General features: G+C 37.1%; 5 protein-coding genes across 11 annotated transcripts; 4 read left to right on the top strand and 1 right to left on the bottom strand.

The window, feature by feature from the left end:
• The first annotated feature begins 19 nt into the window (after window positions 1-19).
• On the top strand, window positions 20-4,304 carry AT1G61390 (S-locus lectin protein kinase family protein). 2 transcript variants are annotated; one of them, NM_001160967.2, is made up of 8 exons: window positions 20-385; window positions 903-2,102; window positions 2,212-2,322; window positions 2,628-2,797; window positions 2,890-3,100; window positions 3,213-3,450; window positions 3,536-3,680; window positions 3,784-4,304. In NM_001160967.2, exons 2-8 carry the CDS (start codon window positions 1,280-1,282, stop codon window positions 4,075-4,077), a joined length of 1,992 nt encoding a protein of 663 aa, NP_001154439.1. In that variant the 5' UTR covers window positions 20-385; window positions 903-1,279; the 3' UTR covers window positions 4,078-4,304. The 2 variants fall into 2 exon arrangements, with proteins under 2 accessions (NP_001154439.1, NP_176334.1); NM_104820.2 differs by lacking the exon at window positions 20-385 and having other exon boundaries at window positions 686-2,102; window positions 3,784-4,218.
• Window positions 4,305-4,342: 38 nt separating this feature from the next.
• SD1-29 (S-domain-1 29) lies at window positions 4,343-8,492 on the top strand. Of its 2 annotated transcripts, NM_001333954.1 has the most exons (8): window positions 4,343-4,790; window positions 5,078-6,277; window positions 6,387-6,497; window positions 6,725-6,861; window positions 6,938-7,148; window positions 7,253-7,490; window positions 7,585-7,735; window positions 7,833-8,343. In NM_001333954.1, exons 2-8 carry the CDS (start codon window positions 5,455-5,457, stop codon window positions 8,136-8,138), a joined length of 1,977 nt encoding a protein of 658 aa, NP_001321370.1. In that variant the 5' UTR covers window positions 4,343-4,790; window positions 5,078-5,454; the 3' UTR covers window positions 8,139-8,343. The 2 variants fall into 2 exon arrangements, with proteins under 2 accessions (NP_001321370.1, NP_564775.1); NM_104819.2 differs by lacking the exon at window positions 4,343-4,790 and having other exon boundaries at window positions 4,894-6,277; window positions 7,833-8,492.
• AT1G61370 (S-locus lectin protein kinase family protein) lies at window positions 8,493-12,572 on the top strand (the record flags this gene model as incomplete). Of its 2 annotated transcripts, NM_001333953.1 has the most annotated exons (8): window positions 8,493-8,657; window positions 9,344-10,546; window positions 10,658-10,768; window positions 10,894-11,054; window positions 11,142-11,352; window positions 11,465-11,702; window positions 11,791-11,941; window positions 12,026-12,572. In NM_001333953.1, the coding sequence occupies exons 2-8, from the start codon at window positions 9,721-9,723 to the stop codon at window positions 12,317-12,319; spliced, it is 1,992 nt and encodes a 663-aa protein (NP_001323343.1). In that variant the 5' UTR covers window positions 8,493-8,657; window positions 9,344-9,720. The 2 variants fall into 2 exon arrangements, with proteins under 2 accessions (NP_001323343.1, NP_176332.1); NM_104818.2 differs by having other exon boundaries at window positions 8,634-10,546; window positions 12,026-12,319.
• AT1G61360 (S-locus lectin protein kinase family protein) lies at window positions 12,416-16,727 on the top strand. 4 transcript variants are annotated; one of them, NM_001160966.1, is made up of 10 exons: window positions 12,590-12,760; window positions 12,869-12,939; window positions 13,024-13,062; window positions 13,502-14,701; window positions 14,789-14,899; window positions 15,089-15,258; window positions 15,347-15,557; window positions 15,656-15,893; window positions 15,989-16,139; window positions 16,225-16,687. In NM_001160966.1, exons 4-10 carry the CDS (start codon window positions 13,684-13,686, stop codon window positions 16,546-16,548), a joined length of 2,223 nt encoding a protein of 740 aa, NP_001154438.1. In that variant the 5' UTR covers window positions 12,590-12,760; window positions 12,869-12,939; window positions 13,024-13,062; window positions 13,502-13,683; the 3' UTR covers window positions 16,549-16,687. The 4 variants fall into 4 exon arrangements, with proteins under 4 accessions (NP_001321708.1, NP_001321709.1, NP_001154438.1 ...); NM_001333952.1 differs by having other exon boundaries at window positions 12,416-12,939; window positions 16,225-16,727; NM_001333951.1 differs by having other exon boundaries at window positions 12,416-12,939; window positions 13,475-14,701; window positions 16,225-16,727.
• A 1,586-nt stretch (window positions 16,728-18,313) lies between these two features.
• AT1G61350 (ARM repeat superfamily protein) lies at window positions 18,314-20,641 on the bottom strand. Its single transcript, NM_104816.3, has one exon. The coding sequence runs from the start codon at window positions 20,314-20,316 to the stop codon at window positions 18,595-18,597; it is 1,722 nt and encodes a 573-aa protein (NP_564774.1). The 5' UTR covers window positions 20,317-20,641; the 3' UTR covers window positions 18,314-18,594.
• Between the last annotated feature and the right edge of the window lie 2,641 nt (window positions 20,642-23,282).

Raw genomic sequence — 23,282 nt, 5'->3', positions numbered from 1 at the left:
GCCATTCTCTTCTTTGAGACTATAGACATCATTCATGTGAGTGTGTTTTGTTTCGATTAAAGCCTTAAAGTCGGCAACTTTGACTAGAAGTAGTTAAGCCCAGGTCGAGACTTCAGCAACGGTGACATTAGCAAGCCTTTGAATGGTATGTCTTGGAACGTTAGGATTACGCAGCTACTTTGACCACATGTAGATTAGCCCAGATGGTGGAAGTTGCATTCATTGGTACTATTTGTCTCAAGAGTCAAGATATAGGTCCCGGCAACATTAGCAATGCTATGAATACGCACTAAACGTGTTTGATGAAATGCCTGAGCGATATACAAAGTTTCCAACGCTGGCCACAAGGAGTTGGGGTTATGTTTAAATACGTACAGTGTTTCAGGTTAGCTTCACTTTCTAGTTTGCACTTTATCTATCAATAAAGTTATATAACGTTTGAAAGAAATTTCTAAATCTGTTTTGCCTTTTGGAAATTGAAAAAGCTGCAAACTTAATTGCTGTGTAGGTTTGACTTATGAGAGACCAAAATGTGGAAAAAACAAAACTCATTTACTAGATTCTATCTTTAAGGAAGAGTAACATGGAACTTCTTGTCAAGGCTGTCTATACAGATTATTTTAATGCTTATGTTTAGATTATAGTTATAATTATTCTCTTTGACAAAAGAAAACATAATCAACTAGTGCAATGCTTAAGATATAGAGGATAACATGAAAGTCTTGATTTCTTTTGTCTCATTGATCTCTGTTCCTCTACGTAAAGTTTTGCTCATATGTACAAACTTCCACAAAGAAATTGTGCAGACAAACAGGAGTACACTGTACACATGAGAAAGATGGGTATGGTTATATTTGCTTGCTTGCTCTTGCTGATTATATTTCCAACTTTTGGCTATGCAGATATAAACACATCAAGTCCTTTGTCAATAGGACAAACTCTGAGTTCCCCTGATGGAGTTTATGAGCTAGGCTTCTTCAGTCCTAATAATTCTCGGAAACAGTATGTTGGGATCTGGTTCAAGAACATCGCTCCTCAAGTGGTTGTCTGGGTGGCTAACAGAGATAAGCCAGTCACAAAAACTGCGGCGAATCTAACTATTAGCAGCAATGGGAGTCTGATCTTGCTTGATGGTACGCAAGATGTTATTTGGTCAACAGGAGAGGCTTTCACATCCAACAAGTGTCATGCTGAGCTTTTAGACACCGGAAATCTTGTTGTAATTGATGATGTTTCCGGAAAAACTTTATGGAAAAGCTTCGAGAATCTTGGTAATACTATGCTGCCTCAGTCTTCTGTGATGTATGATATTCCCCGTGGAAAGAATCGTGTGTTGACCTCATGGAGAAGTAACAGCGATCCATCGCCTGGGGAATTCACACTGGAGTTTACGCCACAAGTCCCCCCACAAGGCCTTATAAGGAGAGGCTCATCGCCCTACTGGAGAAGTGGTCCATGGGCAAAAACAAGATTCTCTGGTATACCTGGAATTGATGCATCATATGTAAGTCCATTCACTGTTCTCCAAGATGTAGCAAAGGGCACAGCATCCTTTTCTTATTCCATGTTAAGAAACTATAAACTGTCGTATGTAACGCTAACATCAGAGGGGAAAATGAAGATCCTCTGGAATGATGGAAAAAGTTGGAAGCTTCACTTTGAGGCTCCAACAAGCTCATGTGATCTATATCGTGCTTGTGGTCCTTTTGGTTTGTGTGTGAGATCCAGAAATCCAAAGTGCATATGCTTGAAAGGGTTTGTACCAAAGTCAGATGACGAGTGGAAAAAAGGGAATTGGACAAGTGGGTGTGTGAGACGTACACAATTATCTTGCCATACGAATTCTTCTACAAAAACACAAGGCAAAGAAACAGACAGCTTCTACCATATGACCCGTGTTAAGACTCCAGATCTGTACCAACTTGCAGGCTTCCTCAATGCAGAACAGTGCTACCAAGATTGCCTAGGCAACTGTTCCTGCACAGCTTTTGCTTATATTAGTGGAATTGGATGCTTGGTATGGAACCGGGAGCTGGTAGACACAGTTCAATTTTTATCTGATGGGGAATCTCTCTCCCTTCGGCTTGCAAGTTCAGAATTGGGTAGGAATGAAAGGCCCTTATTACATTTGAAGTTTCAGCTTTCTTTATATGATGTTTTTTCCCTCTGCAGCATGGTTTTAAGTTTTTGTTTTTCTGGTGATTATTTCAGCTGGTAGCAATCGAACAAAGATTATTCTAGGTACTACTGTCAGCCTATCTATTTTCGTAATCTTGGTCTTTGCCGCTTATAAGTCCTGGAGATACAGAACAAAACAAAATGGTGAGACACAGGCACTTTGTTCTCACTCACTCTCTTTCCTTGTCCTCTTTTTTAATCTAACTCGGTACCAAATCCGAAGCAAATTAATCTCTTCCTCTTCATCTGATACACACTACATTTCTAGAATTCTTAAGTTGTGTCCCAAGGTACAGTCTCAGGTTGACAGTTCTTTTGGGAAGTCTATATGGTCAGTTTAAAGCTAGATGTCCTAACGGTTAATATGTTCGCTTCTATTGAAAGTCAATGCTTATGCTAATAAACTGCTACAAATTAAGCACTAATACATGCACACTTGTTACTCGTAGAACCAAATCCTATGTTCATCCACAGTTCACAAGATGCATGGGCGAAGGATATGGAACCACAAGATGTCTCAGGCGTAAATTTATTTGATATGCATACTATACGTACTGCCACCAATAACTTCAGTTCCTCAAATAAACTTGGGCAAGGTGGATTTGGTCCAGTGTATAAGGTAATGTATCATTCTGTTCTATTTACCTTTTCTTGTTTTCCTATTCTGTATTTTCTTCTTCTGTAGATGACTATGTGCAACTATTCTTCCAGGGAAAGTTGGTAGATGGAAAGGAAATAGCCGTTAAACGCCTTTCTAGCAGCTCTGGACAGGGTACAGATGAGTTCATGAATGAAATAAGACTAATCTCCAAACTGCAACATAAAAACTTGGTTCGGCTTTTGGGATGCTGCATCAAAGGAGAAGAGAAACTGTTGATTTATGAGTATCTGGTGAACAAAAGCCTCGACGTGTTCCTCTTTGGTCAGTCCTCTATAACTCTATTCCATTGACCTCTTCGTTCTTCCATCATATGAGAATTATGAAATGTGTCGTTGTCACTACTATCACTGATCTGTACTATCTTATTGGATAGATTCAACTCTGAAGTTTGAGATTGATTGGCAAAAGAGGTTCAACATCATTCAAGGTGTTGCACGTGGACTTCTCTATCTCCACCGTGACTCACGCCTCAGGGTAATTCACCGAGACCTGAAGGTCAGCAACATTCTTCTGGACGAGAAAATGATCCCGAAAATATCAGATTTCGGATTGGCTCGGATGTCTCAGGGAACGCAATACCAGGACAACACTCGCAGGGTCGTAGGAACTCTGTAAGAACCATTCTTCGAAAACATTCTCTACAAGATTCATAGTCATGATATTCCATATAGGTGAACCTATTTGATGTTTGAACAGAGGATATATGGCTCCTGAGTATGCATGGACTGGGGTATTCTCTGAGAAATCAGACATCTACAGCTTTGGAGTTCTACTGTTAGAAATCATCATTGGAGAGAAGATCTCAAGATTCAGCGAAGAGGGAAAAACTCTTCTTGCATATGTAAGTTTTTTGGTAAACTTGCATATGTAAGTTAAGACTTAGGTTTCCTACACTTGCAGAGTTTCTTGCTCTAATATTCTTAGGATGTGAAACTAAATAACAGGCATGGGAATCTTGGTGTGAAACCAAAGGAGTTGATCTTCTTGATCAAGCTCTTGCGGATTCTTCTCATCCAGCTGAAGTTGGAAGGTGTGTCCAGATTGGTCTACTCTGTGTTCAACATCAACCTGCAGACAGACCAAACACACTTGAGTTGATGTCAATGCTCACCACAATATCAGAACTTCCATCACCAAAACAACCTACGTTTACAGTGCACTCTAGAGATGACGACTCTACATCTAATGATTTGATCACCGTCAATGAGATTACACAATCTGTGATTCAAGGGCGTTAAAGAAACAGTGTGTGATCGAAATTTGTTCGAATTTGAAGTGTGGGTTCTGCTCAGGTAAATTAAAGTGATCAACTTTTCTTCATTACCTTTTAAAAATATTTTCTCTACTTGTAAAAGAGTTTGTACTCTTTATTGTTGTCCATGTGCTCATGAAGCTCCAATGTTTTCGTTGACTTGGTCACAAACTCAAACAAACAGGTCATCATCATTTTTTTATTATATTCTTTAACGGTTTTATAAATTTAAGATAAACGGTCGAAATTAAAATCACAATGGTTAAGTTCGAGTTTTTGAGGCAATTGTGAATTTGTGAGTTCATTTATTCTTCTTCTGGTCAAAGTTTGCAACTTTTGGCTACAAGCACATATTTTTCTGAGTCGTCGTCACTGTCTCTGTCTCTTCAAAGTCCCACGATAGTTGAAGTTTACTTTGAATCTGGCTCATCTGAATTATGCATTGAATGTGTTCGATGAAATGCCTAAACGAGAATTTAAATTGGTTTTATCATTCTTTTGTTTTTTGCTGGTCTTCTAAGGTTTTGGATCTTCACTTTGCAACTTGCAAAACGTTTGTCGGTAATTTCCAGTTTTGTGTTGTCCTTCTCGAAGAATGCAAAAGCTCAACTTCTTGGCTTAGTAGAAACGAGAAAGTTGACTTATGAGTACCACACGTTATTTTCTGTGGACAGTAAGGTTGGGAGATTCTTTGTCAAGGTCGTCTATTATTTTATTATTTTTGTTTCTCTCTTTGCTGGTCAATAGGGTATTGTTTAGTACTTGTAATATTCAAAGAAGTAGTGTGAACCAAGATCTAGATATTTAATTATCTCAGGATACGTTAACATAAAAGTTTTTTTTTCTCTTGGTCTCAATGCTCACTCTATCCCCATGAAGTTTTGCTCATACTCAAGTTATCTTGCAGAGAAATAGAAAAAAGATGGGTATGGTTTTATTTGCTTGCTTGCTTTTACTAATCATATTCCCAACTTGTGGCTATGCAGCTATAAACACATCAAGTCCTTTGTCAATAAGACAAACTCTGAGTTCTCCTGGTGGATTTTATGAGTTAGGCTTCTTCAGTCCTAATAATACTCAGAATCAGTATGTCGGGATCTGGTTCAAGAAGATTGTTCCTCGTGTAGTTGTGTGGGTGGCTAACAGAGATACGCCAGTTACTAGCTCTGCAGCAAATCTCACTATCAGCAGCAATGGGAGCCTGATCTTGCTTGATGGGAAACAAGATGTTATTTGGTCAACAGGAAAAGCTTTCACATCCAACAAATGTCATGCGGAGCTCTTAGATACCGGAAATTTTGTTGTAATTGATGATGTTTCAGGGAATAAATTATGGCAAAGCTTCGAGCATCTTGGTAATACTATGCTGCCTCAGTCATCATTGATGTATGATACTTCTAATGGCAAGAAGCGTGTGTTGACTACATGGAAAAGTAACAGCGATCCTTCGCCTGGGGAGTTCTCACTGGAGATTACACCACAAATCCCCACACAAGGCCTTATAAGAAGAGGCTCAGTACCTTACTGGAGATGTGGTCCTTGGGCAAAAACAAGATTCTCTGGGATATCTGGAATTGATGCATCATATGTAAGTCCATTCAGCGTTGTCCAGGATACAGCAGCCGGCACAGGATCTTTCTCTTATTCCACATTAAGAAACTATAATCTCTCATATGTTACGCTAACACCAGAAGGGAAAATGAAGATCCTCTGGGATGATGGAAATAATTGGAAGCTTCACTTGTCTCTCCCAGAGAACCCATGTGATCTATATGGTAGATGCGGGCCTTATGGTTTGTGTGTGAGATCTGATCCCCCAAAGTGTGAATGCTTGAAAGGGTTTGTACCAAAGTCTGATGAGGAGTGGGGAAAAGGAAACTGGACAAGTGGGTGTGTGAGACGTACAAAATTATCTTGCCAAGCAAAATCTTCTATGAAAACACAAGGCAAAGACACAGACATCTTCTATCGTATGACAGATGTAAAGACTCCGGATCTGCACCAATTTGCAAGCTTTCTCAATGCCGAACAGTGCTATCAAGGTTGTCTAGGCAACTGTTCTTGCACAGCCTTCGCCTATATTAGTGGAATTGGATGTTTGGTATGGAATGGGGAGCTAGCAGACACCGTTCAATTTTTGTCTAGCGGAGAGTTTCTCTTCATTCGTCTTGCAAGTTCAGAATTGGGTAAGGATAAAATACATTTCTTCCGAGATTATGAAATTCAACTTTCTTTATAATGTTTTGTAGCAGCATGATTTAGCGTTTTTTTATCTGTTTCTGGTGAATATCTCAGCTGGAAGCAGTCGAAGGAAGATTATCGTAGGCACTACTGTCAGCCTTTCCATTTTCTTGATCTTGGTATTTGCTGCAATTATGTTGTGGAGATACAGAGCGAAACAAAATGGTAAGAGACTGAGAAACTTAGAAGCTTTCTCTCTCTCTCTCTCTCTGTTACTCTCTTTTCCTCTATATCGAAACTGTAGTAAAAGACACTTCTATATATACACACTAATTAGTCTATAATCTGTCAAATCTTGACGTTAAGCCTTTGGTTGTTAAACTGCTACAAATCAAGCAATACAACATGCACATATCTTATTCGTATTTCTGTTGTCTTTGATACTTTATAAGATGCATGGAAGAATGGTTTTGAACGACAAGATGTCTCCGGCGTCAATTTCTTTGAGATGCATACAATACGAACTGCCACCAATAACTTCAGTCCTTCAAATAAACTTGGTCAAGGTGGATTTGGTCCAGTTTACAAGGTATGTGAAATTATGTTTTAGTTCCTCAAATGGAAAGTTTGGTGTTCTCTAGATAACTTTCTGCAACTTTTTCCAGGGAAAGTTGGTAGATGGGAAGGAAATAGGTGTTAAACGCCTTGCTAGTAGTTCCGGTCAGGGTACAGAGGAGTTCATGAATGAAATAACACTGATCTCAAAATTGCAACACAGAAACTTGGTTCGGCTTTTGGGATACTGCATCGACGGAGAAGAGAAGCTACTGATCTATGAGTTCATGGTGAACAAAAGTCTCGATATTTTTATATTTGGTATGTCTTTTATTCCATACATCTCTCGTTATTCCTTTTCCTTCCATCTTATGAGACATTTTTAATGTGTCACTTTCACTAATCTGTTCTACTTTATTGGCTAGATCCATGTCTAAAGTTTGAGCTTGATTGGCCAAAGAGATTTAATATCATTCAAGGTATTGCGCGTGGACTTCTCTATCTCCACCGTGACTCACGCCTCAGAGTTATTCACCGAGACCTGAAGGTCAGCAATATTCTTCTGGACGACAGAATGAATCCAAAAATATCAGATTTTGGATTGGCTCGGATGTTCCAGGGAACCCAATATCAAGACAACACTCGCAGAGTTGTAGGAACTCTGTAAGAATCTGTCCACAACAACATTCTTAAGAAAGGATTTATAGTATAGTCTTATATATTGACATTTTAGTGAAACTATTTGATATTTGAACAGAGGATATATGTCTCCCGAGTATGCATGGGCAGGATTGTTCTCTGAGAAGTCTGATATCTATAGCTTCGGAGTTCTGATGTTAGAAATCATCAGCGGAAAGAGAATTTCACGGTTCATCTATGGTGATGAAAGCAAAGGCCTTCTTGCTTATGTAAGTGAAACAACTTACTGTTTTAACAATCTAATATTTCATCAAATGCAGACACTTCCCTGTTTCCTTTTCTAAAACACTTCTTCACATTCTTTAGACATGGGATTCTTGGTGCGAGACCGGGGGATCAAATCTACTTGACAGAGATCTTACTGATACATGCCAAGCATTCGAAGTTGCGAGATGTGTTCAGATTGGTCTGCTCTGTGTTCAACACGAAGCCGTCGACAGACCCAACACTCTTCAAGTACTATCCATGCTTACTTCAGCAACAGATCTTCCAGTACCAAAACAGCCAATATTTGCAGTGCATACTCTAAACGATATGCCAATGTTACAGGCTAATTCTCAAGATTTCTTATCTGTAAATGAGATGACAGAATCTATGATCCAAGGAAGGTAAGCCTAAGGATCTTGTTATCTCACTACAGAAGTAGTAGTATATACTTGTAAATTCATGAACATTTAAAGCTTAAGATTTTGATATCTCACTCTATTTTCTTAAGCATGTGATCTCATAAAGCCCCAATATTGCGTTGACACGTCATCATTTTCGGTATAATATTGTTATTAAGCGTCGCAAAGATAAAAATATGCTTTTTGATGACTTCTCTGGCATTCTCTTCTCTGCATTTTATAAGATCATGTTGATGGAAAGTCTTCGACTTTGGTTACAAGCGTCGATGCCCAGTTGGTTAGATTTGGATTTCTCCGCTATACTTTGTTTCTTTGTAATTAAAAACCATGTTGCTTCGAACTTTGGAACGTTTGGGTTATGCACTGAATGTGTTCGATGAAATGCGTGAACGAGAATTTAAAATTCAAAGTTTTGGGCAGTGGGGGCCCAATGTTTGAAGCCGCCCATGAAAAGTCATACCTCCACTATAGGAAATCGGAGCTAGAACTCTGCACTCTTCTTCAGGTAAGCTTCTCCTAAATCCAAAGTCTGTTGCTTTCGATTTCATATCAGGGTAACATTCTTTCCCAATGAATTGAAAAGTTCTTGTGTTGGTATTTATTCCCCAAATTTGATTAATCTACAGAGGAAATAGAACTTTTAGCTGCAAGTAAAATGTTGCAAAAACGTTCTTGTGCTCTGTTACTTTCTAGAAAATGGAGAAAGTTTTAGCTGCAAGTAAAATGTTTTGCTTTTGTCTTTCTGTTACTTTCCTAGAAAATGTGTTGGCTTTATTTATGGTTAAGGCCCAGAGATGGGAATATACAAAGTTATCTTCTAAAGCAACATGGAATATAAAACTAGTAAAACATTTAGTTTTTTGACTTCTAATTTGGTGTCACCGTGTGATTTTGTGAATGGAAAGATGTGACTCTAGTGGTCAACGAGGTCTATGATTTTTCTTTCCTTTTTTATATTGCGGTCACGATGGCTTTACTAGTTATTATAATAATATAAGTTAGGAGTCTCCATAGATATACCATCCAAGAGGTTTCATATTTTATTTGTTCTGTTATTGCATTGACTTTATAAAGATTCATACATTCAAATCCTTAGAAGAGCTCTTGCATATCGTATGGGAAAGATTGGTATTGTTTTCTTTGCTTCGTTGCTCTTCTTGCTAATTATATTCCCAAGTTGTGCCTTTGCAGCTATAACCAGAGCAAGTCCTTTGTCAATAGGACAAACTCTGAGCTCCCCTAATGGAACTTATGAGTTAGGGTTCTTCAGTCCAAACAACTCTCGGAATCAGTATGTTGGGATCTGGTTCAAGAACATCACCCCTCGGGTTGTTGTCTGGGTGGCTAACAGAGATAAGCCAGTTACAAACAACGCAGCGAATCTCACTATCAACAGCAATGGGAGCCTTATCTTGGTTGAGAGAGAACAAAATGTTGTTTGGTCAATAGGAGAAACTTTCTCTTCTAACGAGCTTCGTGCTGAGCTATTAGAAAACGGAAATCTTGTACTCATTGATGGAGTTTCAGAAAGAAACTTATGGGAAAGTTTCGAGCATCTTGGTGATACTATGTTACTTGAATCATCTGTGATGTATGATGTTCCGAATAACAAGAAACGTGTTTTATCTTCTTGGAAAAATCCCACCGATCCTTCACCTGGAGAATTCGTAGCTGAGCTTACGACACAAGTACCTCCGCAAGGCTTTATAATGAGAGGATCCAGGCCTTACTGGAGAGGTGGTCCATGGGCAAGGGTAAGGTTCACCGGCATACCAGAAATGGATGGATCACATGTAAGCAAATTCGACATTTCCCAAGATGTTGCAGCCGGCACAGGATCTTTGACTTATTCATTAGAACGAAGAAATTCGAACCTGTCGTACACTACGCTCACATCAGCGGGATCGTTAAAGATCATTTGGAATAATGGCTCTGGTTGGGTTACTGACTTGGAGGCCCCTGTAAGCTCATGTGATGTTTATAATACATGTGGACCTTTTGGCTTGTGTATAAGATCTAATCCCCCAAAGTGTGAATGCTTGAAAGGCTTTGTACCAAAATCAGATGAGGAGTGGAATAAAAGGAATTGGACTGGTGGTTGTATGAGAAGAACAAATTTATCTTGTGATGTGAACTCTTCTGCAACAGCACAAGCCAATAATGGAGACATCTTCGACATAGTTGCAAATGTGAAGCCTCCAGACTTTTATGAATATCTAAGTTTGATCAATGAAGAGGATTGCCAACAACGTTGTCTTGGAAACTGTTCTTGCACGGCATTTTCCTATATTGAACAAATTGGATGTTTGGTATGGAATCGAGAGCTTGTGGATGTAATGCAGTTTGTTGCTGGAGGAGAAACTCTTTCCATTCGTCTTGCAAGTTCTGAGTTAGGTACGGCATTAAGCTGAGCATAAAGTAATTCTAAAAAATTTCGAGTTTCTTCGTGATGTTCTTGTTTGCTGCAGCATGGTTTACAGTTTTATTTTATGGTGCATCTCTCAGCTGGAAGCAATCGAGTGAAGATTATTGTTGCTAGCATTGTCAGCATTTCTGTTTTCATGATCTTGGTTTTTGCCTCTTATTGGTACTGGAGATACAAAGCCAAACAAAATGGTGAGACACTGAAATGCGTAGTAGCCCTTATTTCTCTGTTTTCTTTTCAATCAGCTACGTTAGTGTAGCCTTTGAATGCTAATTTTCTACAATTTAGTACTGACTTGGATACTTGTAAATCATAGATTCAAATCCTATACCATTGGAGACATCACAAGATGCATGGAGGGAACAACTGAAACCACAAGATGTAAATTTCTTTGATATGCAAACCATATTAACTATCACCAATAACTTTAGCATGGAAAATAAGCTTGGTCAAGGTGGATTCGGTCCAGTGTATAAGGTAAACTTTATCATGCTTTATCTACTCTTTTTCTTTTGTCATCCTCTTTCTTGTTCACCATATGACTATCTCCAACTGTGGATCCAGGGAAATCTACAAGATGGGAAAGAAATAGCCATAAAACGCCTTTCGAGCACCTCTGGACAGGGTCTAGAGGAGTTCATGAATGAAATAATACTCATCTCGAAACTCCAACACAGAAACTTGGTCCGCCTTTTGGGATGTTGCATTGAAGGAGAAGAAAAGCTATTGATTTATGAGTTTATGGCGAACAAAAGCCTCAATACCTTTATCTTTGGTCAGTCCCTTATTGTGCATATCTCTGCATCTTTCCAATTATATTCATCATGTGGAACTCTTGTACCCTTGTTTATGTGTGAAGCTGACCAATCTGTTTTTAATTTGGCTAGATTCGACGAAAAAGCTTGAGCTTGATTGGCCCAAGCGGTTTGAAATCATTCAAGGTATTGCTTGCGGACTTCTTTATCTTCACCGCGACTCATGTCTTAGGGTTGTACACCGAGATATGAAGGTCAGCAACATCCTTTTAGACGAGGAAATGAACCCAAAAATATCAGATTTTGGATTGGCTCGGATGTTTCAAGGAACCCAACATCAAGCCAACACTCGCAGGGTTGTTGGAACGCTGTATGTATCTCTGCCTCCTCTATAGATAGATAACAAGCGTTTACTTGTTTAAATAATCAACCTGAGGAATTTTTGTCAAAATGAACAGCGGATACATGTCTCCAGAGTATGCTTGGACAGGCATGTTCTCTGAGAAATCCGACATCTACGCATTTGGAGTTCTGCTATTGGAAATCATAACCGGCAAGAGGATTTCAAGTTTCACCATTGGAGAGGAAGGCAAAACTCTTCTTGAATTTGTAAGCCATTGCCCTCTATATCCTCCTTGAATCTGAGTATAAATCAAAATGTTTCTAATAGGACTGTGTTCATCGAATTTGAAGGCATGGGATTCTTGGTGCGAAAGCGGTGGATCGGATCTACTGGACCAAGATATCTCTAGCTCGGGTTCTGAATCCGAAGTAGCGAGATGTGTTCAGATTGGTTTGCTCTGTATTCAACAACAAGCCGGGGATAGACCCAACATTGCACAAGTAATGTCAATGCTTACAACCACAATGGATCTTCCGAAACCAAAACAACCCGTATTCGCAATGCAAGTCCAAGAGAGTGATTCAGAGTCTAAGACTATGTACTCTGTCAATAATATAACACAAACTGCTATAGTTGGTCGATAAAAGCAATGATCACACATGTCTACAAAAGAATCTCATTGTAAATTTTAGAGGTTTTAATATTCAAAAAAAGGTGACCTTGGTTATTGTAAAACAACAAAACAAAAACCATTTAATCCTTATGCACGAGGGATAGAGACAGAGATATTACTTCAACAGTACGGCACAAATCTCCAAAGGCACGACGAATATTTGTGTTATTTGAGTTTTGACTTAATCTTCCCAAGCCAATACAAATCGAGAGTGTGGCTTGTTTCTCACGGCCTTTGAATTCTTTTTTATCTCTAAAGTTGTTGTCTTTCTTTTATCATCAATTGTGTGTTGTTGACATTGTTTCTCAGCCAAAGTTTGAGACTTTGGATCGAATCACTTATGCCCAGATGATCTCTGCATGATTAATCACAATTTCTTTTTAAAAAATTGTTTAGTCTTGCACTATTTAAGGTTTGACCGCTTCTACAATAAGATATGCACTGAATGTGTTCGACGAAATGACTGAGTGAGATTTAACTTTCAAATATTTTGACTTCGTGCGGTTTCTTTTTTCAACAGATTTACCAAAGAGACATGTTGAAGCGACTCGAGAAAGTAGGTACATTGAATTGCTCTTAATTGAGAGAACTGTAAGTAAACTAAAATTTGTGTACTGTGTTATTATTATTAAGCTGGCTTATCTAATAGTGGTTTTGTCATTATATCACTCTTAGGAGATTATTCGAGAAATGGAAAGCTTATGTAACATCCAGGTAAATTCTGCAAATGGGTCCTGTTTAATTGTGTTAATCTCTTTCATGGAATGGAAGGTGACAAGTGTGAAAGCTTAAAAGTATTTTTCAGAGGTTGGAGAAAAAGTTGACTTCTTTTTAGACTTAATGCAATTGGAATGTTTCAATGTTTTATTGTTTATTCTGTTTAATATTAGAAAGGAACATATTGCATTATTGTACCAGAGAGAGAGCTGAACTTTGAATAAGTCAAGTTTTGTGAACAAAAGCTTGGTCAACTTATTAGGTGTCTTAAGTAGAAGCAGACCCCATGAATTTTTATGTATATACATGAAACTTGAGGAAGATTGTTCTCTCAATTCTTTGAGTTCACCAAAATAACGTTTTTTTTTTGTCAACATGCGTATTGTTGCATGCTTGCTCTTGATAACAGCCTTATTCTCAAGCTATGGCTATGCAGCTATTACCACGTCAAGTCCTTTGTCGATAGGGGTAACTTTGAGCTCTCCTGGTGGATCATATGAGCTTGGTTTCTTCAGTTCTAACAACTCTGGGAATCAGTATGTTGGAATCTGGTTCAAGAAAGTCACTCCTCGGGTTATTGTTTGGGTGGCTAACAGAGAAAAGCCAGTCTCTAGTACTATGGCGAATCTCACAATCAGCAGCAATGGAAGTCTTATCTTGCTTGATAGCAAAAAAGATCTGGTGTGGTCATCTGGAGGAGATCCCACATCTAACAAGTGTCGTGCTGAGCTTTTAGACACCGGAAATCTTGTCGTCGTAGATAATGTTACTGGAAATTATTTGTGGCAAAGTTTTGAGCATCTTGGTGATACAATGCTACCTCTTACATCTCTCATGTACGATATTCCTAACAACAAGAAACGTGTGCTGACTTCTTGGAAGAGTGAGACCGATCCATCGCCTGGGGAGTTTGTAGCTGAGATTACACCACAAGTACCCTCGCAAGGCCTTATAAGGAAAGGCTCGTCACCTTATTGGAGAAGCGGTCCATGGGCGGGAACAAGGTTCACTGGGATACCAGAAATGGATGCATCGTATGTGAATCCATTGGGAATGGTCCAAGATGAAGTCAACGGCACAGGAGTTTTCGCTTTTTGTGTTCTGAGAAATTTCAATTTGTCATACATCAAGCTAACGCCAGAAGGATCATTGAGGATTACACGGAATAATGGAACCGACTGGATCAAGCACTTTGAGGGTCCGCTAACCTCGTGTGATCTATATGGTAGATGTGGACCTTTTGGCTTGTGTGTGAGATCCGGTACTCCAATGTGCCAATGCTTAAAAGGGTTCGAACCAAAATCAGATGAGGAGTGGAGAAGTGGGAATTGGAGTCGTGGATGTGTGAGACGCACAAACTTATCTTGTCAAGGAAACTCTTCTGTAGAAACGCAGGGCAAGGACAGAGACGTATTCTATCATGTATCCAACATAAAGCCTCCAGATTCATACGAATTAGCAAGCTTTAGCAATGAAGAACAATGCCACCAAGGCTGTCTCAGGAACTGTTCTTGCACAGCCTTTTCCTATGTCAGTGGAATAGGATGTTTGGTGTGGAACCAGGAGCTGTTGGACACAGTGAAATTTATTGGCGGAGGAGAGACTCTTTCCCTTCGTCTTGCACATTCTGAATTGAGTAAGCCCTCATAAATTCTTAAATCTTTACAATGTTCATTTTGGGTAACAGTGTGGTTTACAGTTTAGTTTTTTTGTGACCTTTCAGCTGGAAGAAAGCGAATCAAGATTATCACTGTTGCCACTCTCAGCCTTTCTGTTTGCTTGATTTTGGTGCTTGTTGCATGTGGGTGCTGGAGATACAGAGTAAAACAAAATGGTGAGAGTCCAAATAGCTGATCTCTCTTTTACATATCATCTTATTTTTCTACATATTATCCTGATATGGTTCCATGTTTACTTGGGCATCACTTGTTTCGGTTTTAGCTTTAGACTTTATTTGAGCTTTAGCCCAATGTATCAACGTCTAGAAATTCTGTGCTAACACTTTGATACTTGTAACCCGTAGGTTCAAGTCTTGTATCCAAAGACAATGTAGAAGGCGCTTGGAAGAGTGATTTACAATCACAAGATGTCTCAGGTTTAAATTTCTTTGAGATTCATGACCTACAAACCGCCACGAATAATTTCAGCGTGTTAAATAAACTCGGTCAGGGTGGATTTGGTACGGTTTATAAGGTAAGAGATATGGTTCCTTCTATTTTGTCTTCTCTATTCTGATATTTCTTGTTCTTTATATGACTGTCTGCAACTATGATGACTTCAGGGGAAGCTTCAGGACGGAAAGGAAATAGCTGTAAAACGTCTTACTAGCAGCTCTGTACAGGGCACAGAGGAGTTCATGAACGAGATAAAACTCATCTCGAAATTACAACACAGAAACTTGCTTCGGCTTTTGGGATGCTGCATCGATGGAGAAGAGAAGCTATTGGTCTATGAATATATGGTGAACAAAAGCCTTGATATCTTTATATTTGGTAAGTCCCTTCCTGCTTTTCTCCTTCCATGACGATAGAGAGTTCTTTATGCTGATCGATTTCTGCCATACTCTGTGTGTTGTACTTTTGGCCAGCAGATTTGAAGAAAAAGCTTGAGATTGATTGGGCTACGAGATTCAATATCATTCAAGGAATCGCTCGTGGACTTCTCTATCTCCATCGTGACTCATTCCTCAGAGTTGTACACCGCGATCTGAAGGTCAGCAATATTCTCTTGGATGAGAAAATGAACCCAAAAATATCGGATTTTGGATTGGCTCGGCTGTTTCATGGAAATCAACATCAAGACAGCACTGGTAGTGTTGTAGGCACTCTGTAAGTAACCACTACCATTCTTATGACATGCTTAACTAAAAGTCGTTCATGTATATAAATACTCAACTTGACTAACTATTGTATGATATGAACAGAGGATACATGTCTCCCGAGTATGCTTGGACTGGTACGTTCTCTGAAAAATCCGACATTTACAGCTTCGGAGTTCTGATGCTCGAAATCATCACTGGCAAGGAGATTTCAAGTTTCAGCTATGGCAAAGATAACAAAAACCTTCTTTCATATGTAAGAACCTATCTTAATCACTTGCAAGGTCTAAATTTGATTCTAAATTCTTACGTTTTCGCGCGTTTTTTATTTGTTGTGACAGGCATGGGACTCGTGGAGCGAAAACGGGGGAGTGAATCTACTGGACCAAGATCTTGATGATTCTGATTCAGTTAATTCAGTTGAAGCAGGAAGATGTGTTCATATTGGTCTGCTCTGTGTTCAGCATCAAGCTATTGATAGACCAAACATCAAACAAGTTATGTCAATGCTGACTTCAACAACGGATCTTCCTAAGCCAACACAACCAATGTTTGTATTGGAGACAAGTGATGAGGATTCTTCTCTGTCTCACTCTCAACGCTCCAATGATCTCTCCTCTGTTGATGAAAACAAATCTTCTGAAGAGCTAAATGCTTCCTCATGAATGTTCCAATCGGATTCGTTCACGTGGACTTGCGTTGTTTTGTACAAATTGTCAGTTGTGGAATAAATCAGTGATGTAAATTGGCTTCATAATCTGTAAATTTACATTTACCCTTCTCTTATAAACCTTTTTAATATTCTTATAGGTAATTTTTGGGCTACAAATTACTTGGATTTGGTTAGACTGGATTTTGTTTGATAAAATATATTCATTTAGTCAATTCATCATCTTTATGAAAAACATTTTTTTCCCTACATCTGTTGTGATTTAGATTTTAAAAACAGATACAAATTACTTGACTCATTTAGAAATGTGGCATACATTACACATATCATTGTTTACATGATATAAAATGTTATACATATAACATGGACTGTTATATGGATTACACATAAAACAGACACAAATTACTCGAATCATTCGTAAAATGTTATAAAACAAATTTTAAATTTTAATAACATGATTTAGGATATAATATAATTATGTAACATAACATAACATGAATATAACTTTTGGTAACAGAGCATAACATGATATAGTTTTAAATAACATTATATAATTTAAACACAAACATACTAAATTTTATTAAAACTATTATGGCAACAAGCCAATAACAATAAAAGTCAAAGTTTTCATAATATTTTAATGTGATATAAAAGGCTGATGTAGCCTAACTGTTCATCTAATTTGAGTTGAACCAAATATAATTTGATATGTAAGTACATGGCTTTTTTGCAACTTGAGGAAAAGTTTTGTAGAAACTGTGTTGATATGTGAATTGTGTGATACAAAATCCTGAAATGGCTGTAAAGTTCATCTTATTGGAACTACACCAAACCTGACCAATATTGAAAACTGAAATAGTTGACATTAATTGAATCAAATCATTATATTTCTCAAAAAACAATTGACAAATATAATGATTCCTGACCAAACAAAACTTAAGCATACATAGCCAAATTGATAGTCCAATATAAGGTCCAATATAAGTGAACAGAAAATGATAAACCAGTTTGATTCTCCCTAAAAATCAAACTAATTAATTACCAAACCAAACTTAATAAATTCAGTTCAACTTCATTTCATACTTTCCCCAAAATGAATAAGCATAACCATAACAAATCGAACCAGAAATCGGATGAGCCGCCTCTACTTGGGACCATCGTTTCTAGGATTTACCAAGCTGTCCTTAGCCAAACTAGAGTTAGCACAAAGCATATTTGTTTGTCACCAAACGCACATGGCCCCCAAATCTTACTCACAACACTATAAGTTTAAGTAACAAGAAGACACAATTTTTAATTCTCATTTGATCCATCACTCTCACTTATCTCTCTCCATATAATTGAATTGTGGTAGATGCGAGAGATCACTCTATCTCTACACAACCTCACATGCCTCTTTATCACTTGACTCCATGTGCTTCCCCATTTCCCATATACTTCCAAGATTACATGCATTTATACAAAACTATTCCCCATATTTAGTTTCGTTTTTCTAATCAAATCCTCTAAGCTTGGATCTTAATGTATGTCTTATATCTTATTTAGAAGTTTTGCCCATTCAAGAACGACTTTTATGATTTTATCTAATGTTTATTCTGCCAAAAAGCTATAAAAGGATCAATGTAAGGAAATGTTTGATTTAATCATTGAACAACATAATAAAATAATTATGTTTATAGCAATTTGGTTGCGAATTGTCATCCTAAAAGTGTTAAACATTGCAGCTTCTAAGAAGAATCTCTTTAGTCTATATTAAAGCCTTAAAGAAAACTTTTGATAAGATACCCACTGCACACCAAAATAACTTCTTTTTGTTTGCATTTCACCAAATTAAAAAAGAGAGAATAATATTAAGAAAGAAGAAAAAGAAAGAAGAAAAAGAGATATTCTAAAGCTATCTTAATATTCTTGTAGTTGAATTTGGAGGTCACATGGGATTGAAATTGGGATTAGTGGAAAGAGAACTAACAAAAACACCTTTGTAAAAATATACACTCAAGAAAAATTCACAAAAAAAAAACTATAAGGAAACAAAATAAAATTAGGAATGCCAAATACCACTGAGTATGCTGCGGAATCTGTTCATTGATAGCTTCTTCACAAGTTTCTTAGCATCTGAACCTTCAGTTTCTGCTAGCTTCTCTATGCTTTTCAAATACCCTGAACTCGCAATCTTTCTTCTCGCGCTATTGCAGCTCGTTAAAGACATCAATATCGATATCAAAAACTTTGTGTTACCTGAATCGCTGCTCACATTGCTCCCATCTTCATGGTCTAGCAACTGGAGAATGTAGCTAATGTTAAAGTCGTCTTGTGCAAACTTCTTCCTGTTCCTTGGAACCGAGATCAAACAGTACAGTGCCACGCTCGCCATTTCTCGTACATCTATCGATTTGGCGTCGAGAAATTTAACTAGCTCGGGCATAAAACCCGCCTCTCCCATTATCCTCTTAACCTCTTCTTGTAAACTACATAGCCTAGATGTGACCTTCAAGGCTGATTCTTGAACAGAAATCTCCCCATTTCTTAGCAGATTCAGCAAATGATCCAAGAATTTGCAACCCATCAATGCATTCAAACAACCCGCAGACCCGAAACATAAGTTATCAATCGCCCTTAATGCTATCTCCTTAGATTTCGAAGAAGACAACGAATTGGGATCTGATAACACACTCACTAGCTCCTGAATTCCTCCTTCTCTAACCAAGATGTCCCGGGTTTGTTCGTCTTTACAACACATACTCAACAGTAAATCAATAGAATTTACCTGAACAATCTCCTCCTTTGATCCAATAAGCTTGATGAAAGTAGCAACAGTATGATCTTCTTCAATCATAAACCTCTTGATCTCTTCAACACCAACGAGATTTCTCAACACACCACACGAAGTACCAATCAATTCACCACCAAAATCACTACAAGAACAAATCTTCAACAAAGCTGAAACACCTCCATGAGCAGAAACAGACCAAGCATTCTCAGAATTCTCAGTTAATTTCATCAAACACCTTGCAGACGCTTCTCTACCAACACCATTCCCATTCTCAAGAACCCTAACCAAAGGACCAATCACACCTGATCTGATCAAAACATCCCTATAAGAACCAAACCCAGATATAAAAAACACAGCTTTGGCAGATTCTTCTTGAATCCCAATCTCAGAATCAAGAAACCCAACAAGAACATTAACCATATCACTAATCTCAATCAGAATCTTAACATATCTATCATCTTCCTCCATAGCTTCATTCAGCTTAACCAAAGCTTGTTTCTTCATCTCCAGATCTCCAATCTTCATTCTCGTTAACAAATCCCTAATGTAAAACCTCATGTCATCTTTACAAGCATTACCATTAGGCTTCAACACAACGATCGCAAATCCATGACTTAGAATCCCAGCTGAGTAAATCCGAGATAGATTCCTCGTATGTCCATCGAATTTCCCCGCCATAACATCTAAATCGCTTTGCATCAGAAGCTTACCACTGAAGGAGACGTTAACGCAGCGAGTAGCGAGATCGTAAGTGTCTTTGAGAGAGATTAGAATGGCGGAGATTAAGCTTGAGAGAGATGGGTCGAATCCAGAATTGAGATTTCGGAGAGAATCGAGACCAGAGTAAAGCTCTTGGAGTTTGGTTCTTATGAGTTGCCATTTGATGTTGAAGGATTTGATTGAGTGAGAGAGTGAAATCAATGAAGATATTGCTTCGATTGCTTTCTCTATGCTTGCTTTTGATGATTCCTCACAAGCTTCTTCACCCATTTTGGTTGATAAAGTCTTCTTCTTTCTTGTTCTTATCAAAGTGGTTTTAAAGCAAACTCATCTTCAGAAAGTGAGGATATTAGAGGGAAAATGATGGGAAGACGAAGACTTTCACAGGTAATCTCGTTGGGTTATCAGTAATGGTTAATGGGTTTTGAGGAAAGAGAGAGAGGGGAAGAGAGTTTGGTAATATTTGACGGAGCTGGCGTTTCTCGGTGGGGTTGGAGGCAGTGACATGTCGAGGAAGATGAAGGTGAGGGTATAATGGTCATTTTGATTATTTTTGGGGTTAGATGAAAAAGCGTATTTGGGAAAGGTAAGTTGGTTCTTAAAATGGTTTTGGTGACGAGCACGAGGTCCTCGAGAATTCGATTCTTTTTCTCTTCTTTTCCTCTTTTTTTCTCTTTTCCAATTCAACATTTTGGTGTTCTTATCATTTTATTATTTTGGTTCTTATTATGCTTTTGAAAAAATGTTCTTTTTCAATGTGAAAATGCATGCGTTTAATAAATAACAAGTGAAACTTAAAAATTATACGGAAGAGATTTGTAATGAAATTCATAATGTGGAGTTGGACAATTCGATTACATAAACTTTCAGCATAATTACCAATCTCATAAACTTTCTGCATATTTTTTGGATTTTGATTATTATATTATTTTACGTAAAAATATTTCACTTCAAAGCACTCATATAAAAATCAATTATATTAGATAGTTTTTGGTTTTCATGATATTAGATAGAAGCTTAACTCTAAAGGAACAACCAATATCTACACAAGTACGAGAAAGCCGGAAATAGAAATAGTTGAAGCTGGTAGACAATAGTATATATTAGTAGTTTAAGTTTACTCATCCTCTTTCTTATTACTTTTTGTTATAAAAAAAATATATTTTTTTGGACGACAAGATTTTATAAATCACTACTCTCCATCAAAGGAGGGAATGGTTACAAAAGAAGAGGCCAAAGCCACCAATGCTAACAAATTCGCTGCACCAAACGTCAAGCAAATATTTTTGTTATAATCTAAAATGTCAATACACTAGGCAAACACAAGTTATTGTTGTAAAAAGGGTGGAGGATATATAATTTCACGGGAATACATTAGTAAATGTATTAAATTGAATAAGATGTATACAAGCTATTTTCATTCAACTACTTTGGTATTAAATTACAGAATATATACGTATATAATATTTGTAAAGACTATAAATTTTCAAACAGTTGAAACTTATAAATATATGTATAACAGTTGACTCAACTTACGTATATTAAAGGAAACAAGAAATGGTCCGTGACGAAATATGAAGAGCCAAAAATATATATGGCAAAATTGAATGTAAAGCAAAAGGATTGGCTACCTTTCACATGATTCCAAATTTAGATCGTAGTTGATATTATACAAATTTCTCCATGTAAAATAAAACTTTCAAATTTGATTTTATTGTTCAACCTAAATTTTACATAGCACTCATCTAGCTTATATTTTGTTTGATACCATCCATGGTGTGAGTGGGTTTTTCTTTTTTCTTGTTTCTTTGTTCTTTGCGATCCGAAATGTACATCTATCGAAGAACTAATTTGACTATTGGTATTATCATTAATGCTACTATTGATATCAATCACATGAAATTTTATTGACTTTCTGAGTTTTCAAGTTTAAAGCGACTCGTAGATTGAACACACCTAGCTACACAAATAAGTCATTGGAATTTTGAGCATTTTCATGAAAACCAAAGAGCCCGTAAAGTTATATAGATTAATGCTACTATTAATATCTCTCTTTTTCTGGTTTTACGGTTCTAATAATCAGAAAAATGTTACTTGCAGTAAATTGTCTATGCAAGAGTGTGGTTAATGGTTTTAAGATGTTTCTATCATGTTAATAACCACATGCATGTGGTATTTGTTTATATATATGGCACTTTGATGGATGGAAAACAAGACACACTAATTAGTGTACTTTTTCAAATTAGATTATGCGATTAAAGATCCTGTAAATAAGTAAGTGTAATGCTAAAAAAACAAAAGTTAGGTGTGGAAACTGGAAAGACAAAAAAACAAGCAAAGAAAGTGATCCATGATATCGACGTTTGAGTAGTTGAGAAGGGAGATATTCATATGTGCAAACGCATTACAACATATTCCTTAGTTTTCACGAAAAATATAATAATCAAAATATATAATCATTATTCAATAACAAAAAGCTATTATAAAAAAGAAAACCTAACCTTTGTTATTTATATATTATATCATCTACTTGTTTATTGGTCATCGATTTACTAGACTGGAACAAATAATCAATTTTTCACCAAGTGATTGTGTATCATAATTGTATATATTTCAAAGATAATATTGAACTATAATCTGAATTTCCTTACACGCTTTTTGTTTAAATGAAGCATACTAATAGGTTATATATTTAACATAAAATATCTGATAAAAATAATAATTGAAATGTCATATTTTTAAATAGGAACACAAGCATTTTAACAATCAAATCGTAAATATGTCTTGCAACGATACTGTCGAATAAATAGGGATCCCGTGAAAACCACAATATAATGTTCTTGCACTAGAGAATTCATCACATAATTGGTGAAACATTAACAAAATAAAAACTACAAAAACTTCGTCATTTTCGGATATCCCTATCTTTTCCAAAGTTTGGATTTTTCATTTTATAGTTGTTACTAGTATGTTACCCAAATTATTTGTATATTATAAATCGAATCATTGATCAGAAAAATCACCGAAAAACTAGACCAATTCAAGATTAATATGAGTCATGTAAAACTAGAAAAAGGAAAAGTAATTATTTATAAACTCGTGAAGGAAAAGTGATTATAACTTGAGATCGCTTGACGATGACATGTTGTAATTTAGTGTGCACGACATAAAAAGGTCCACATGGGAGTCATATTTGCTCCAAGCTAGGCTAATAGGGGTTGATAATAACTAAAGGA

This window comes from Arabidopsis thaliana (genome assembly GCF_000001735.4).
Source record: "Arabidopsis thaliana chromosome 1 sequence".
Classification (NCBI taxonomy): Eukaryota; Viridiplantae; Streptophyta; class Magnoliopsida; order Brassicales; family Brassicaceae; genus Arabidopsis; species Arabidopsis thaliana.
The sequence above is the reverse complement of the archived record's forward strand: the minus strand, read 5'-3'. Positions and strand labels throughout refer to the sequence as shown.